The sequence below is a fragment of the Salmo salar genome, chromosome 17 (genome assembly GCF_965601325.2).
Source record: "Salmo salar chromosome 17, fSalSal1, whole genome shotgun sequence".
Classification (NCBI taxonomy): Eukaryota; Metazoa; Chordata; class Actinopteri; order Salmoniformes; family Salmonidae; genus Salmo; species Salmo salar.
In genome coordinates, this window is record NC_138307.1 from 55796662 (window position 1) to 55810521 (window position 13860).

General features: G+C 45.6%; 2 protein-coding genes across 4 annotated transcripts in view; one reads left to right on the forward strand and one right to left on the reverse strand.

The window, feature by feature from the left end:
- The first annotated feature begins 434 nt into the window (after positions 1-434).
- On the forward strand, positions 435-9767 carry LOC106576184 (ETS domain-containing protein Elk-3). Of its 2 annotated transcripts, none has more exons than XM_014153161.3 (5): positions 435-853; positions 3579-3787; positions 6070-6871; positions 7771-7893; positions 8895-9767. In XM_014153161.3, the coding sequence occupies exons 2-5, from the start codon at positions 3581-3583 to the stop codon at positions 9068-9070; spliced, it is 1308 nt and encodes a 435-aa protein (XP_014008636.1). In that variant the 5' UTR covers positions 435-853; positions 3579-3580; the 3' UTR covers positions 9071-9767. The 2 variants fall into 2 exon arrangements, with proteins under 2 accessions (XP_014008636.1, XP_014008637.1); XM_014153162.3 differs by having other exon boundaries at positions 532-853; positions 6070-6843.
- Positions 9754-13860, reverse strand: part of LOC106595630 (cyclin-dependent kinase 17) — a 37232-nt gene continuing 33125 nt past the window's right edge. For both annotated transcript variants that reach the window (XM_045699820.2, XM_082963886.1), the window contains 9 exons: positions 13723-13817; positions 13510-13572; positions 13148-13392; positions 12659-12756; positions 12332-12437; positions 12059-12101; positions 11787-11877; positions 11575-11652; positions 9754-11467 (listed from right to left, as the gene is read on the reverse strand). In XM_045699820.2, coding sequence (XP_045555776.1) covers positions 11430-11467; positions 11575-11652; positions 11787-11877; positions 12059-12101; positions 12332-12437; positions 12659-12756; positions 13148-13392; positions 13510-13572; positions 13723-13817 — 857 coding nt within the window. In that variant the 3' untranslated portion in view covers positions 9754-11429. The remainder of the gene's footprint in view (positions 11468-11574; positions 11653-11786; positions 11878-12058; positions 12102-12331; positions 12438-12658; positions 12757-13147; positions 13393-13509; positions 13573-13722; positions 13818-13860) is intronic.

The following is a 13860-nucleotide window of genomic DNA, read 5'->3' on the forward strand; positions in this document are numbered from 1 at the left end:
ATCCACTCCCAACACACACAAACTCACGTGCACACATAAGCCTACTTATTGCATTTTCTCATTGACACAAACATAATCACATCACTTTATTCCACTAAGGCCAGGATTCAATCCGATCCGTGTATGATCCACGTTATAGTGCACTTGACATTTAATGGTAATTCCCGATTGAACCGACATCTGCAGCGTTTACCATGAACTTCGGGGAAAATGGCTTTAAAGGAGCTGTGAATGGAATCTTGGACTAAAACATGTGGAAGGATTAAAGAGCTCCTCTACTTCCGTTTTGACCTCAAGTGAAACCCGCGAGAATGAAAGTGCGTGCACGCGTGTGTCTGTGTGTGGTGCGGATGATGGGGAATTTTAAGAATAGCCTACTTCTTGAAAATGAATGCAACAACTAGCCCAATGCCTTTCCATAATTTGATATCAATGAGATTTCACACACACAGAGACACACACAGAGAGAGAGAGAGAGCAGTCAAAGTGTGTGTGTGTGTGTGTGGAGGAAGGAACACGAGCGCCTCCAGCTGCTGGCCAAGAAGGTGACGTCAGTTGGGCCAGTAAGTAGCAGAATTACAATATTACTGTGTCTGTGTGTGCGGGCGCAAAGAGGAGGAAAAGCGTGTTTACACAGACTGCGGAGAACCTGGGGAATAATGCGCGAGAGGAAGTGAGCCGGCTCTCTGTCTGCGCGCTCCGACTTCCTGCTCTGAAGAAGAAAAAAAATCTCCGGATCCCCTTACAGTCTCGAGTCCGGCAGCTCAAACGGCATCAGAATGGAAAACCAGCGCATTATACGGAATTCTCTTTAAAAACATATACAGAAGGAAAGCAGACGTCCAACACCAGGGTATGTGGAGGCATGCTTCTCTATGATATTCATATTCACTTTATTAAACCAGGATAGTCACCGAGTTTGAGTGATGATGACTTAGAAGTGAACTCTGTACCAGAAAATATAGTTTGGAAATATGATATAACTCGGTCATCACAATGAACTTGAAATTTAGGGGACGACAGTCGATAGATGCTAGTAGTATATCCGCGATTTGTTACGCTATCTTGGCACACATGTATACATTTGCGTAAAATGTATGTGTTTCCTTGTATTCATAAAAGTACGCCATAAAAAAAGTTGCGTTTATTTTCGTTTTGTTGTTTGCTAACATTGGGCTACTCCGTTATTCACACATTGGATGTCAAACTCAAATCGCTCGGGTCTGTCACGGTGCTCTAGTCTGCTTTTCTCGCGCAATTTCTTGTTTATTGTGATGCATTTGGAAACTCCAATTAGCTGTTGGTGTGAAAATGCGCTCATGGCCCTTTAACAACTCTAGTAGACTTTCTGGTTTGTCTGGACTCTACAGACTAATTGCCATGCGCTTCCGGATTGAAGCTGGCAGCAGACAACATCTTGAAAATGAGTCATGGGGCAAACAAAGAGCCGTTTGAGTGTTCCAGGCTCTCCAACACCGATGGCTCTGCACAAACCCGAGCCCGGCGTTCCACCGGTGATAACCCATACTTTAGAGCGTCTATATACGGCGTTTGGTACGATACAGCGACCAGAGGCATTATAGCCTATGAAGTCACTGTTGGTTGTACAGTACGTGCTAGCGACAGGAGCGCGTAGCGCAGTGGCTAGTTAGTTTTTCCATCGGTAGTGCGCAGGAAGAGAGCGCATTTAGTCATGGTTAAGTAATCCCCCCCACACAGAGAGAGAGAGCTCATAACGGGTTTCCGTTTGGTCGATACTGGAGAAGCCTGTCCTGAGGACCAGCTGTATAATTTATCTCTCTGTGTCATAGCACTGTTATAAGATACTAGAAACTCCCCATCAACAAAATAAATAATCTCTACCAGAAGCTACATGTAGAGTGTGTGTACCTGTCCAGGTGGAGTGACACTCGGCTGTGGGCCTATCATCCCAAACAGTACAAATAAATAACGTGGACATATTCAATGCTGCAATAAAACAGATGTAAATCTATGATGACAGTATTTTTAATTGCACCAATCCAGTGTTTATCAAGCAATGCAGAGTTGCTGGTTTCCTTACTATTGCTACGGATATCTCCAAATGAACAGATCCTGCTCTTTTGTCTCTGAGCTTGGCTAGTTAACCCTTGTCACTATGGAACATCAACTACTAAATCCATCATGCCACAACATGTCCTGGGGGAGACCCAGAGTACATACATGTATGCAATGCATTCTCCATATGTTGTTGTGGAATAGGAAATGGGTGGTGTGTATGTGTTGCCGTACCAGAGCGAGGCGAGGAGGAAACCCGTCCATTTGTCTCATCTGTGAGGTCACTGTGTTTCCGATGGTTCCCGGTGACAGGAATTCCTACCTTTGAGTTGGAACTGGTCTTTCCCCGGGAAGACGCCCTGTAGCAGAATGAGAGGAAGTCCTCATTTAGACAGCTTTATGGTCTCCCATCAGACACACTGTTTACATACACACACATCCCTACCATACACAAAAACATGCACACACACACAGGAGACCTCCTCAGGAAACAGAGACAGAGGGGGTATTCACCTTTTTCCTCTCCTGGATGGTCTCTCTCCCACTGAGAGGGATGGAGGAGGAGGGAAAGCAGGATTCTCTGTTCGGTATTTTCAAACAGACAAGCTTGTGTCTGGGGAATATGTGTGTGTGTGTACGGGTGTGTGAGAGAGTTAGCGAGAGGTGCACAGAAAGTTGTCTGTGTGGAGTGTGAGACAGACGGACAGTGAAGTCAAGGTAAATAGTGTCGTTGGGCTGTGGACTGTCTTGGCAGAGGGGCACTGACCACATCCTCTTTTATCACCACAGAAACATCCCTAGCTCCACCCGTCTGGCCATAGTTGGCAGCACCAAGTCCCTGAACTCTGACACAAGCACGCATACTTGAACTCTTTATTTTGACCTATAATGAAACATAATTACTACTACGAAGCACACAGTCAAAGCACAGCATATGAGTGAGTGAGTGCAAGTGACTGAGTGTGCATGCGTGTTAGTGGAGTGGCATAGAGTTTGAGTGGACAAGCTTCTCTGACTTTTCTGATGTACTGAAGCTGCCAGGCTGCCCCTCATTCACAAAGAGCTGCTGTGTTAACCCGCCTTCTTATCATTTGGGCAGCCAGCCAAGCTCTCCAGCGAGTGAAAGTTTTACATAGCCCCTGGTGTGTCTCATTACATATGCAGTAATGGCTTTTATTCCCCACTTCATCATATTGTAATATGAGATGTATGATGTCGCTGGCTGGCACTTGGCCTCATAGGCATACATATGTTTATAGACAGTACATTGGTTGGCACCGGATCTGGCACATGATGCCAGGAGTAGCATAATACTATGACTCCAGTGTCTGCTGTAGTGATGATCTAAATGTGTTGTTGGTGTGTTTTCTGTCTTTATGGGTAGGCTTTTATTGTGCAGGAAATGCCTTCTTGGTTGGGGGCGGGACATGGGGGAGGCTTTTGTACTTGTTGTACTTGAGGGTTAGAATGTGTGTTTGTCGATTTACATGCAGTGCAAGTGTAACTGACGGTGTTGACCCCTCTCTCCCCCCTCTCTCCAGTCATGGAGAGTGCCATCACGTTGTGGCAGTTCCTGCTGCAGCTGTTATTGGACCAGAGCCACAAGCACCTGATCTGCTGGACGTCCAACGACGGGGAGTTTAAACTTCTCAAGTCAGAAGAGGTGGCCAAACTGTGGGGCCTGAGGAAGAACAAGACCAACATGAACTATGACAAGCTGAGCCGCGCCCTGCGTTACTACTATGACAAGGTACAACTCCCATAGATTACATTGGCACTACACTAACACCAAACACACACCTGCTGGTATGGATGACCAGGTACAACTCCCATAGATTACATTGGCACTACACTAACACCAAACACACACCTGCTGGTATGGATGACCAGGTACACCAACATTGTATAAACCCTTCACAAACATACAGTAAATTCAGAAATCATGTAACTAAACAAAATGAAGAAGAAACTATACTATGGAACTAAGATAAATTATATATTATATAAAGAATGATAGTGAAACGCTCTGGAGTAGTAAACTCAGCTTCATCCTTCATTAAGGCAGATGGCTTGTTCATCACAAAACCCTTTGATATTGCCAACCACTTTAATATTTGTTGTTGTTGACAAGATTAGCAAACTTAGGTATGACATCCAAACAACAAATGCTGAGTCTTCCTATTTATGCATAATGGACCAAATAATGAAAGGCAAGCACTGTAGTTTTGAGTTCCACAAAGTCTGTGTGGAAGGGTGAAAAATGGTTGCTATCTATAAATAAGGACAAACCACCTGGTACCGACAACCTGGACGGTAAACTGCTGAGGTTGGTAGCGGAATACATTGTGACTCCTGTTTGCCACGTCTTAAATTTAAGCCTAGAAGACTGTGTGCCCTCAGACATGGAGGGAGATAAAGGTAATTCTGCTACCCAAGAATAGCAGGACATCCTTTAATGGTTCAAACAGCTGACCAATCAGCTTGTTACAAGTGCTTAGCAAACTTTTGGAAAAACATTTTATCAAGTACAAAGTTATTTTACAGAAAATACTTTCAGCATGCTTACAGTGATAGGCACTCAACATTGACACAAATGACTGATGGTTGGCAGAAAGTAATTGATAGTAAGAAGATTGGGGGGGCTGCTTTGTTAGACTTCAGTGCATCTTTTAATGTCATTGATCATAACCTATTGCTGAAAAAATGTAGGTGTTATTAGCATCCTCTGCCTTATTATGGATTGAGAGTTACCTATCTAATGGAACACAGAGTTTTTGTTAATGGAAGCCTCTCTCATGCAAATTCAGTTGAGTGTGGTATACCACAGGGCAGCCGGCTAAGGCCATTATTGTTTTCTATTTTTACAAATGACCTTCCACTGACCTTGACTAATGCCTGCTGACGACTCAACAGCATACACGTCGGCTACAACAGTCAAATAAATAACTGAGACATTTAACATAGAGCTCCAGTCAGTTTTAGAAAGGGTAACTAGCAATAGGCTGTTGCTAAATATCTCAAAAACAAAAAGCATACTTTTTGGGACAAATCATTTGCTTAGTGCTAAACCTAATTTAGATCCATTATTGAGTAACGTGGCAATTGAGCAAGTTGAAGAGACTAAACTGCTGGGTGTAACTCTAGATAGCAAGCTGTCATGGTCAAAACATATAGACTCAATGGTTGCTAAAATGGGAAGAGGTCTGTCCATGATAGGGCGTTGCTCTGACTTCTCAGTCGACCAGACAGGTCCTACAGGCCCTAGCTTTGTCGCACCTGGACTACTGCCCAGCTGTGTGGTCATGGGCAGCAAAGGAGGACATAGGTCAATTGCAGTTGGTCCAGAACAAGGCAGCATGTATCGCACTTGGATGTACACAGAGGGAAAGTTGAGGAGAGATTGACAGCATCACTATTGGTCTTCGTGTGAGGTATTGATATGTTGAAGGTACCGAACTATCTGTTCAAGCAGTTGGCACACAGTTCAGACACTCATAAGTACAACACAAGACATGCAACCAGAGGTCTCTTCACAGTCCCCAGGTCCAGAACAGAGGCTGGGAAACACATAGTATTAGATAGAGCCATGATTAGATGGAACTCTGCCACCCCAGGTAACTCAAACTAGCACTAAACCCAGTAAAAGAAAATAGATAAATGACACCTTACTGCACAAAGGGGACTATGACAAGACAGAGCCATTTTAAATATTGTATTGTAATTTGCACTGTGTTATGTATTAGACCTAGATATTGTGTTTATGTACTGATATGTATTTCAGTCCTCGACTAATAATATTCTGTACTATGTATCATGTCATGTTTCATGTGGACCCCAGGAAGCGTAGCTGATGCTTTTGCAGCGGCTAATGGGGATCCTCATAAATACCAAATACCTCAACACAGCATGATCATGTTTGTACCAATTCTACAGGTCAAACCACCATATAACATCATGGCATGCATGTTAACATTACACTGTTATAACTGTATAACATATGATGCTTCAACTCCTCCCCTCTTTCTTCTCCAGAACATCATCAAGAAGGTGATTGGCCAGAAGTTTGTGTACAAATTTGTGTCCTTTCCGGAGATCCTGAAGATGGACCCCGCGGCAGTGGAGATGGGTGTGCGGGGATGTGATGAGACTGGTGGGGCCCTGTCAGAGGGGGAGGGGGATGAGGAGGGGGTGAGGGGCGGCCCCCCAGGGAGGAACGAGTACCTCCACTCAGGCCTCTACTCCTCCTTTACCGTCAGCTCCCTCCAGCATCCCCAGGACCTCCTCCGCCCCCCTGATCTGCTCCGGCCAATCAAGGTGGAGCCTCGACATGATCACCATGACGAAAGTGGCACGGTGATCCGCTTTGTTCAGAACCGCAGCCATAAGGGTGGGGCACTGCCGGTGGTGTCGCTGCCTTCATCGCCGCCCCCTTCCTCAAACGAGGGCTACTATTCGTCCAAACCTTCCCCAAGGCTAGCCTACTCCTCGTCCGGCTCCTCCTCCCCATCACACAGCCCCACCCACGCACTCTGGAGGGCACGGAGCCCCGCCCCTGAGACTGACGAATCAGAGCAGAGTGCTCAACCCCTTAACCTATCGTCTGGTCACAGAGACCGTGGCCAGGTCACACCCACGCCAGAGAAGAGGGGCTTAGCCAATAGCGTCCCGCCAAAAACCAGGAAGCCAAAAGGCCTGGAGATATCCGCACCCTCCCTGCTCCTGACAGCCAATGACATCGGCTCTATTGCCCTCAACAGTCCTGCGCTGCCCTCAGGGTCCCTAACACCAGCCTTCTTCACTGCACAGGTCAGCACCACCCTCAATCTTTTCCCAGGTTAGCCCTGAACACAAACGCATACACTCGCTTCACTCTTGCCCTCTGTGTGTGTGCTGATTTGTGTTTAATGACATTGGGGGAAAATACATGACTTATCTGGACTTATCCCTGAGTCTCTCTGGAACTGTCTGTCCTTTCCTTACCATGAAACAGGCAGGGTAGGGAGAGGAGAGGGAGGGAGGTAAGAGAGTTATTGAGGAGAGACGGAGAGAGGAAATGAGGGAATGAGTGAAAGAGGTAAGCGGAAAAGAGGGATAGGGTGGGGAGCGAGACTAGTAAGGAGGAGAGAGGGAGAGAGATAAGTTGAAGAGAGTGCAAAGGAGGGAAGGGAGGGTGGGGAGGTCTAAGTGAAGCCATATGTTCCTAAATCTCTTGAATCGCGTCGTAAGGTAGGGGCTGTTGTAATACCACGGATACAGAGAGAGGGAGAGAGAATCTAGAACTCCTCTTTATTGGGCCACAACAAAACAACACATTAAAATAGCATGCATCATTCCTTACCCACATAAACACAACCCCCCTTAAAACAGAGAAATTAAGTCAGGGAGAGCGATAGAGAGAAATTGATGTCATATGTAGCTTCTCAGCTCAAACCTAGTTTTCCAAGTTCTGTGACCTCAAGAGTTCCCCAAGTCAGCCTTGAATTTACTCCCCCCCATCTCCCCCCAAAGCAGGGTATGAAGCCCTCTCTCCCCTCCTAGTTCCAGTGTTTTACTAAAACAACCAGTGCCAACGCAGCAGGACTGAATAACCACAGGGAGAAATTAAACCTCTGTGCTGTGTGTGTTCATACTCGGCTAGATCATTTTACAGATCACCAATAAAAACACCAACAGAACATTGACCAAATTGACATCTCTCACTCTTTCCATAAACTCTTTGTTCTCCCCCTCTAGACTCCCTCAGGTCTCATCCTCACCCCCAGTCCCCTGCTGTCCAGTATCCATTTCTGGAGCAGCCTGAGTCCCGGAGGATCCCTGAGCCCCGCTCGCCTGCAGGGCCATGGACCCCTGTTCCAGGTGACACACACACACACTCTCTAAAAGAGAATAAAGAGAGAGGAGAAAGGAAAGTAAGGGTGACACCACCTGGAGTGAAGACTGATGGGAGTTAAGGAGGAGAGGGAGGGACAGAGAGGAAAGTTGTGGGATGGGTGACAGAAAGGGTTAGGGAAGGACAGTTTAGTATTTGCTTGTTCGTGCTGAGCCGAAAGGGAAAGGGCTCCACTCTAACTGGTAAAAAAAAAAAAGGAGGGATAGTGAATGCTGATAGTCTGAGTTAGAAGTTTGAGCTACGACTAGGGTTGCAAAATTCTCAGAACCTTCAATAAATTCCCTGGTTTCCCAAAATCCCGATTGTAGGATCCCGGATCCAGGAGTGAATAAGCAGTAAATCTGTAGTCCTAAATCCAGGACTTCTGGAAAACCAGAAAATGTTTTGAAAGTTCCCTGAATTTTGCAACCCTTGCTGAGACAGAAGATTCCCCCAAACAGCCTCATTTTCTCAACAACAAGAGTCACATGACACCACCGCTATTTAGTTCTGTGTGTGAGCGGTTCACTGTGATTGTACTTAAGTGTGTGTGTGATTCACTGTGTGCATGGGTTTCAAAATAAGCTACAGATGTTTCCTTTCTGGTGTGGACGGGGGGGGGGGCAGCTTCCTGCTCGGGGGGGGGGGGGGGTCAGGAGCCCCACCCACTCCCATCAGCCCTCTCACAACAGGAAGTGCCTCTCCTCCCATCATCAGTAGGGATGGGCGTTAAAATACCTCAGCCACCATTTTAGGGAATTCTTAAACCCAGTCATCAGCCTCTCCAGAGTTACCCAGAGTTTTGGCTAGAGTTCTTTATAAAGAAAACTATCATTAGTAGTAATAGTACACATGTAGAACACTATACTAGGGATAGAGATGAATGTACTTCACCTCAGTATAATATGGGGGGCATCATCATTTTTATTGTGTGCTATTTCCTATCTGACAGTGGATCTCACCGGTCTTGTCCTCTGTATGTCTGTAGTTCCCCACCCTGCTGAATGGGCCCATCCCAGTCCCCTTGTCCAGCCTGGACACCTCCTCCCCCCTACTGCTCTCCCACAGGCCACACAAGTCCTGATCCTCCTGGAGGACAGTACCATACCCTACTACCAACTGGACCAAAACAGTCTTGAAATCCGGCCCGACCAGAACAAATAGGCCCAGTCCACACAAGTTCAAATCCTGCATTCCGACACAGCAGGACTCGAGGCCAAATCAGGTTAAGCCAGCAAAAATCAGGACACTGCTGCAAACCTACTGGATCAGCCTTCAACTGTGTCAATATCATTGACTTGAAGATACATTTTTTTTAGTTTCGTTTCAAGTTTTTTTTTTTTTTACTTACTCATCTCATCCATCTTGAAAAAAAGAAAGTTATCCCATATTTATCCTCTTCAGAATGCTGTTCTATGCATTGTACCTTGTCAGCCCTTTATCAAACGCCTGGCGTATGGTTATAACGCTTTATAAGAGACAGGGCGTGGTTATAAAGCTTTATATCATTGTATAGTGGTTGATATGTTCATCTGAGGCTGTGAACCTGGTTGTATTGTTCTAAGTGTTTTTCTATGGTTTTGTATTGTATTACACTTTAAGCATTATTACCTTGTACCGGCTGTGCCTTCTCAAATGTAAAATGTTTTATTTTCAAGCTTTAAAACTTTTTTTTAATAGACGAAATTCCAGTTCAATTTTGAACAAAAGCTTATTTGTAACAGCTTTTGGTTATTTTTTATAAAGGAATTGATACAAATGTATTCTCAATGATTTGCCTTTTTTTTTTGCTGTTCGAGAGTCAAGTAAAAATGTCTTACAGTTTTAAATAAACATGAAGCATTGAATGATATACAACTCATTTTATATCTGGTGTGTGTCATCAGCTACTGCAATTTCACCCAGAAAACCACAATAAAGACAAGTGTATTTAGCAAACAGACAGATTTTACTGTGATGGTTATGAGAAATAAATAGTTCCAGTAAAAAGAGGTACAGGACTACCAACTGTCAGTGCTCCAGAGAGGTTGAGTTTACACCACAGCTGGCATTCCATGTCAGATGCACACACACTCAGGTAAGCTCAGGTCATTCTTAAACTTGAAAAAGTACAGTATTACAATATTAATATACATCACTGTCAGTTGAAAACACACACAGCGGCTTAAGTCTATTTAAAATTTCAATTTGAAATGTGTACAAATGCTGGAAAAAGGGACTAGTGGTCCAATGCAGACTGAAACAACAAATATTTTTTCTCCTTTGAGAGGCGAAGCTGCTGCCCCTTGACATGCCACACGACACTGTATTCACAAGGAGAGGTCAAAAGGTCAAACATAGAAAACAAAATCTCTTAATACTGTCAAATCAAGTCAGCCATTTTAAAACACCAGTCATCCTAGTATTGCCCTGAAATCATGGTACATCCCCACGGCAGCTACAGAGTAAACCATTCAAAAAACGAGTAACTGCTTACAGTTATTTATGATGCACAAAAACAGCCGGTATTGTAGACCTCCAAAAAGGCAAGAAGAGAAAATTAAGAACTTGCATACAAGAACTTAAGTCAAGACCATCCTGGGGGGTTAGGGGAAACAGAGGGAGAGACCGATGGGTTCCTGTGGGAGGTCACATTACTTCCTGCGGCACTGCAGTGTTTCTCTCCTCCCTAATCGTCACTTTCCTGTTGCCATGACAAGCGGAAAGGGAGACCGGAAATGTCCTGGGGAGTCAAACTCCACCTTCTGCTGTGGTCCCATTCGTTGGCTAAAAGACTGAGGGTCGTTGTGTTTTCCCAATGACTGGACCCCATCTTAACCCCATTTTGACCCCTTCCTAACCCCCGTCTGGCTCCTGAAATGTTCTGGAATGTTCTAGGTCAAGGAGAATGAGAGGGAGGCCGGGAAATGATTCAGTTCAGATGAAAGATTTCCAGTTGAGGACCAGACACTCCCAGTCCCTCTCTCCCAGTCTGGACTGGTCTGGTCTCACTTCAGTCACACTGCCATCAGAGGAAGCTTGAGAAAGTACTTGAGAAAAAAATGCTAAAAAGGCATTCAGTCTCTGAACACAATGACATGCACAACAGCAAAGGTAACAGCTATGATAAACAACATCGAGATCATCAGTGGAATCATAACCATAATTCATATCAATAACAATAGTAACCTTAGCGACTGGTCGGTTGTGCATGGTGTCGGAGTTCACATAATCATATACACAAACTGCGTGTTAAATACAGACAGTAGTAGTTTAGCAGCAAAATATACCCCCTTACCCCCCTTCCATATCTTCAAATAAATAAACGTAGTTCATCTCTCCCTCCCCAATCAACTCCAGACTTACTCACTCACTCTATGGGGGTGAGGGGGGGGGGGGGGGGGGGGGGGGTCTCTCTCCAGGCGTGAGGGGCTCATGCGAGAGGGGGAGGGGGCTCTGTCCTGTTCATTCTCATCCAAAGCGAGAGTCAGTTACTATAGCAACAGGAACGAGCTCCACCCTGGAGCTCCCAGGAGCAGAAAGTCTAGAAGAGCATGCTCTGTCTTCTGTTCTTGCTGTTGCCTGGAGAGATGGAGTGGATAAAAGAGAAAGCGTTCTATGAATGTCATAACAGTTATAAAGCTCCAGGTAAGAAGAGGTGGGTGTGTGTGTGTTTGTTTTATACACACCTGACTCTAGGTGTGAGGAGTTCCGATAGCCAGGGTCTCTCTGCAGTTGGATATCCTTCAGAGTGAATATTGATATACCTGGGGAGAGAGAGAGAGAGAGAGAGAGAGAGAGAGAGAGAGAGAGAGAGAGAGAGAGAGGGGATTGTAATTATGTGTGAGTGTATCTCCGGGCCATTCAGGGGACTAGACCATCCCCAGGTTTAGAGACTCACTCTCATGCAGTGTGTGGACCTGTGCCCCCAGACTTTTGAAGTAGGCCTGTTTCATAGCTTCATCTGCTGAGATCCTCTTCTTGGACTCATACTGGAGAGGAGGGACACCAACAGTTAACACACCGACATTACAGCAACAACCAAACAGAATGAGTAAGGCAGAAGTGACTACTGTGCCCCCTGTTGTTCATCATCAGTACTGCATGCCAGTGGTTCAGAGTATAACTGCGTAGGTTACACAGTGTGTGGAAAATGTAGCCAGAGAAACTCACTTTCAGGAATGATAACACCAGCTCAATGCCTTCTGTGTCCAACCTGAAAAGGAGAGAGAGAGACAAAGGAGGAAGAGAGAGAGAGAATTACAGGGTTTACTGTCAGTCGGTGGTGACTGAAGGGAAGGAAGTGGAGAGTTGCTTTACTAAAGTTCCACAGGACTTCCTGCCTCCTGTACTGACTAAACACACTCACATATACGCATTCACAAACCCACACAGAAACGTGCGCACTCAAACACACTCATGGACGCGCGCGCACACACACGGTACCTGGGCGCATGGTTGATGAACGGCTGAGGTTTGTATTTGGGGAAGTTGTAGGATTTGAATTCCTCGACGCCAGAGATCCCTGGCCAGCTGTCCTCGGATGGTGTGCCTGAAAAAAATAAGAGAGAGGGGACAGTCTTCAAATAACGCTCTATAAACGTTTAGTTAACGCTCAAATAATGTCCCCATCATCAGCAGCATGCCTGAGGACTCCTGCTTATTTAGAGAGTTCTGTGGTTGTGTGTTCGTCCCTGTAGCAGACACGAGGTGGTGCTAGGTCAGTGGGTTAGATAGGCTGTAACATCCAATCAGGCTGTATTCTGTCCTCACCCAGCAGTCTGAATATGAGGTGGAGCTCGTCCTCTACGGTGGAGCCAGGAAACAGGGGCCGACCTGCAGCCATCTCGTAAAATATACACCCCACACCCCTACACACAGAGAGAGAGAGAGAGAGAGAGAGAGAGAGAATTACACACAGCTTGTTCACACACACACACACACGAAAATAGAGGCTAGGGAGTAGGATGAAGGAGTTAGGATGTATAGCACTTAATCAAAGTTTACATGTGTAAAATACATTGAATGAAGTGGTTGTAGTTGCTAGGGTGTAAGGATATAGGGCCCTAAAACCTGGACCTCGAAGCCAGTTCCACTGCTTTTTATTTTATTCTTCCTCTCTAATAAGGGACTGATAGAGACCTGGGACACCAGGTGGGTGCAATTCATTATCAGGTAGACGAGAAAACCAGCAATACTCCGAACCTCCAGAGTAGGATTTGCTTACCCTTGGCGTAGGTTGTTAGGATGTAGTGTTCTTACCACATGTCAATCTGTGTGGAGTACTCGGAGGAGCCTAGCAGGACGTCAGGTGGCCGGTACCACAGAGTCACCACCTCGTTGGAGTACGTCTTAGTGGGGACAGACTTTGCCCGCGCCAGACCAAAGTCAGCCAGTTTGAGTTCCCCTCTCTCGTTGATGAGCAGGTTCTGGGGCTTTAGGTCTCTGTGGAGAACCTTCCGCTTGTGGCAGTACGCCAACCCCCGCAAAATCTGGAACAAGAAGATCTAGAACCGCACAAACAACACATGCAATGTTAACCACTATTATGCAAGTGCTTTTATCTAAAGTGACTTACAGTACAGTGCAGTGAGTGCTAGGTTATTAGTCTTGGTCATACTCACCTTGACATTGTGCATGCTCATGATGTTACCACAGTCATCCATGTACTGCTTCAGGTCTTTATCCTGCACAGGAAGTGAGGACAGCAGTCAGTCAGACAGGACAGGAAGTACATGTACAACAGCCTACTTAGGACAACAAACCTCTCAGATAATTGGGGCAGATATTTGACTACAAAGACCAGCATGCAGTGTGAGCAATTTAGTGATTCTCACCAGGTACTCGAAGACCAGTGTCAGGCTCTTGTCTGTGTGGACAATGTCATGTAAGGTCACGATGTTGGCATGTTTCAGGTCCTTCAGTAACGACACTGGAGAGTGGGAAGGAAAGAAAGGGATGAGGGAGAGCAAGAG

Excerpts from the sequence above, each read along its gene's own strand:
- LOC106576184 (XM_014153161.3), top strand. The coding sequence starts at position 3,581 with ATGGAGAGTGCCATCACGTTGTGGCAGTTCCTGCTGCAGCTGTTATTG. Across the intron at positions 3,788-6,069 it reads TGCGTTACTACTATGACAAG|AACATCATCAAGAAGGTGAT; the intron begins GTACAACTCCCA and ends TTTCTTCTCCAG. Across the intron at positions 7,894-8,894 it reads GCCATGGACCCCTGTTCCAG|TTCCCCACCCTGCTGAATGG; the intron begins GTGACACACACA and ends GTATGTCTGTAG.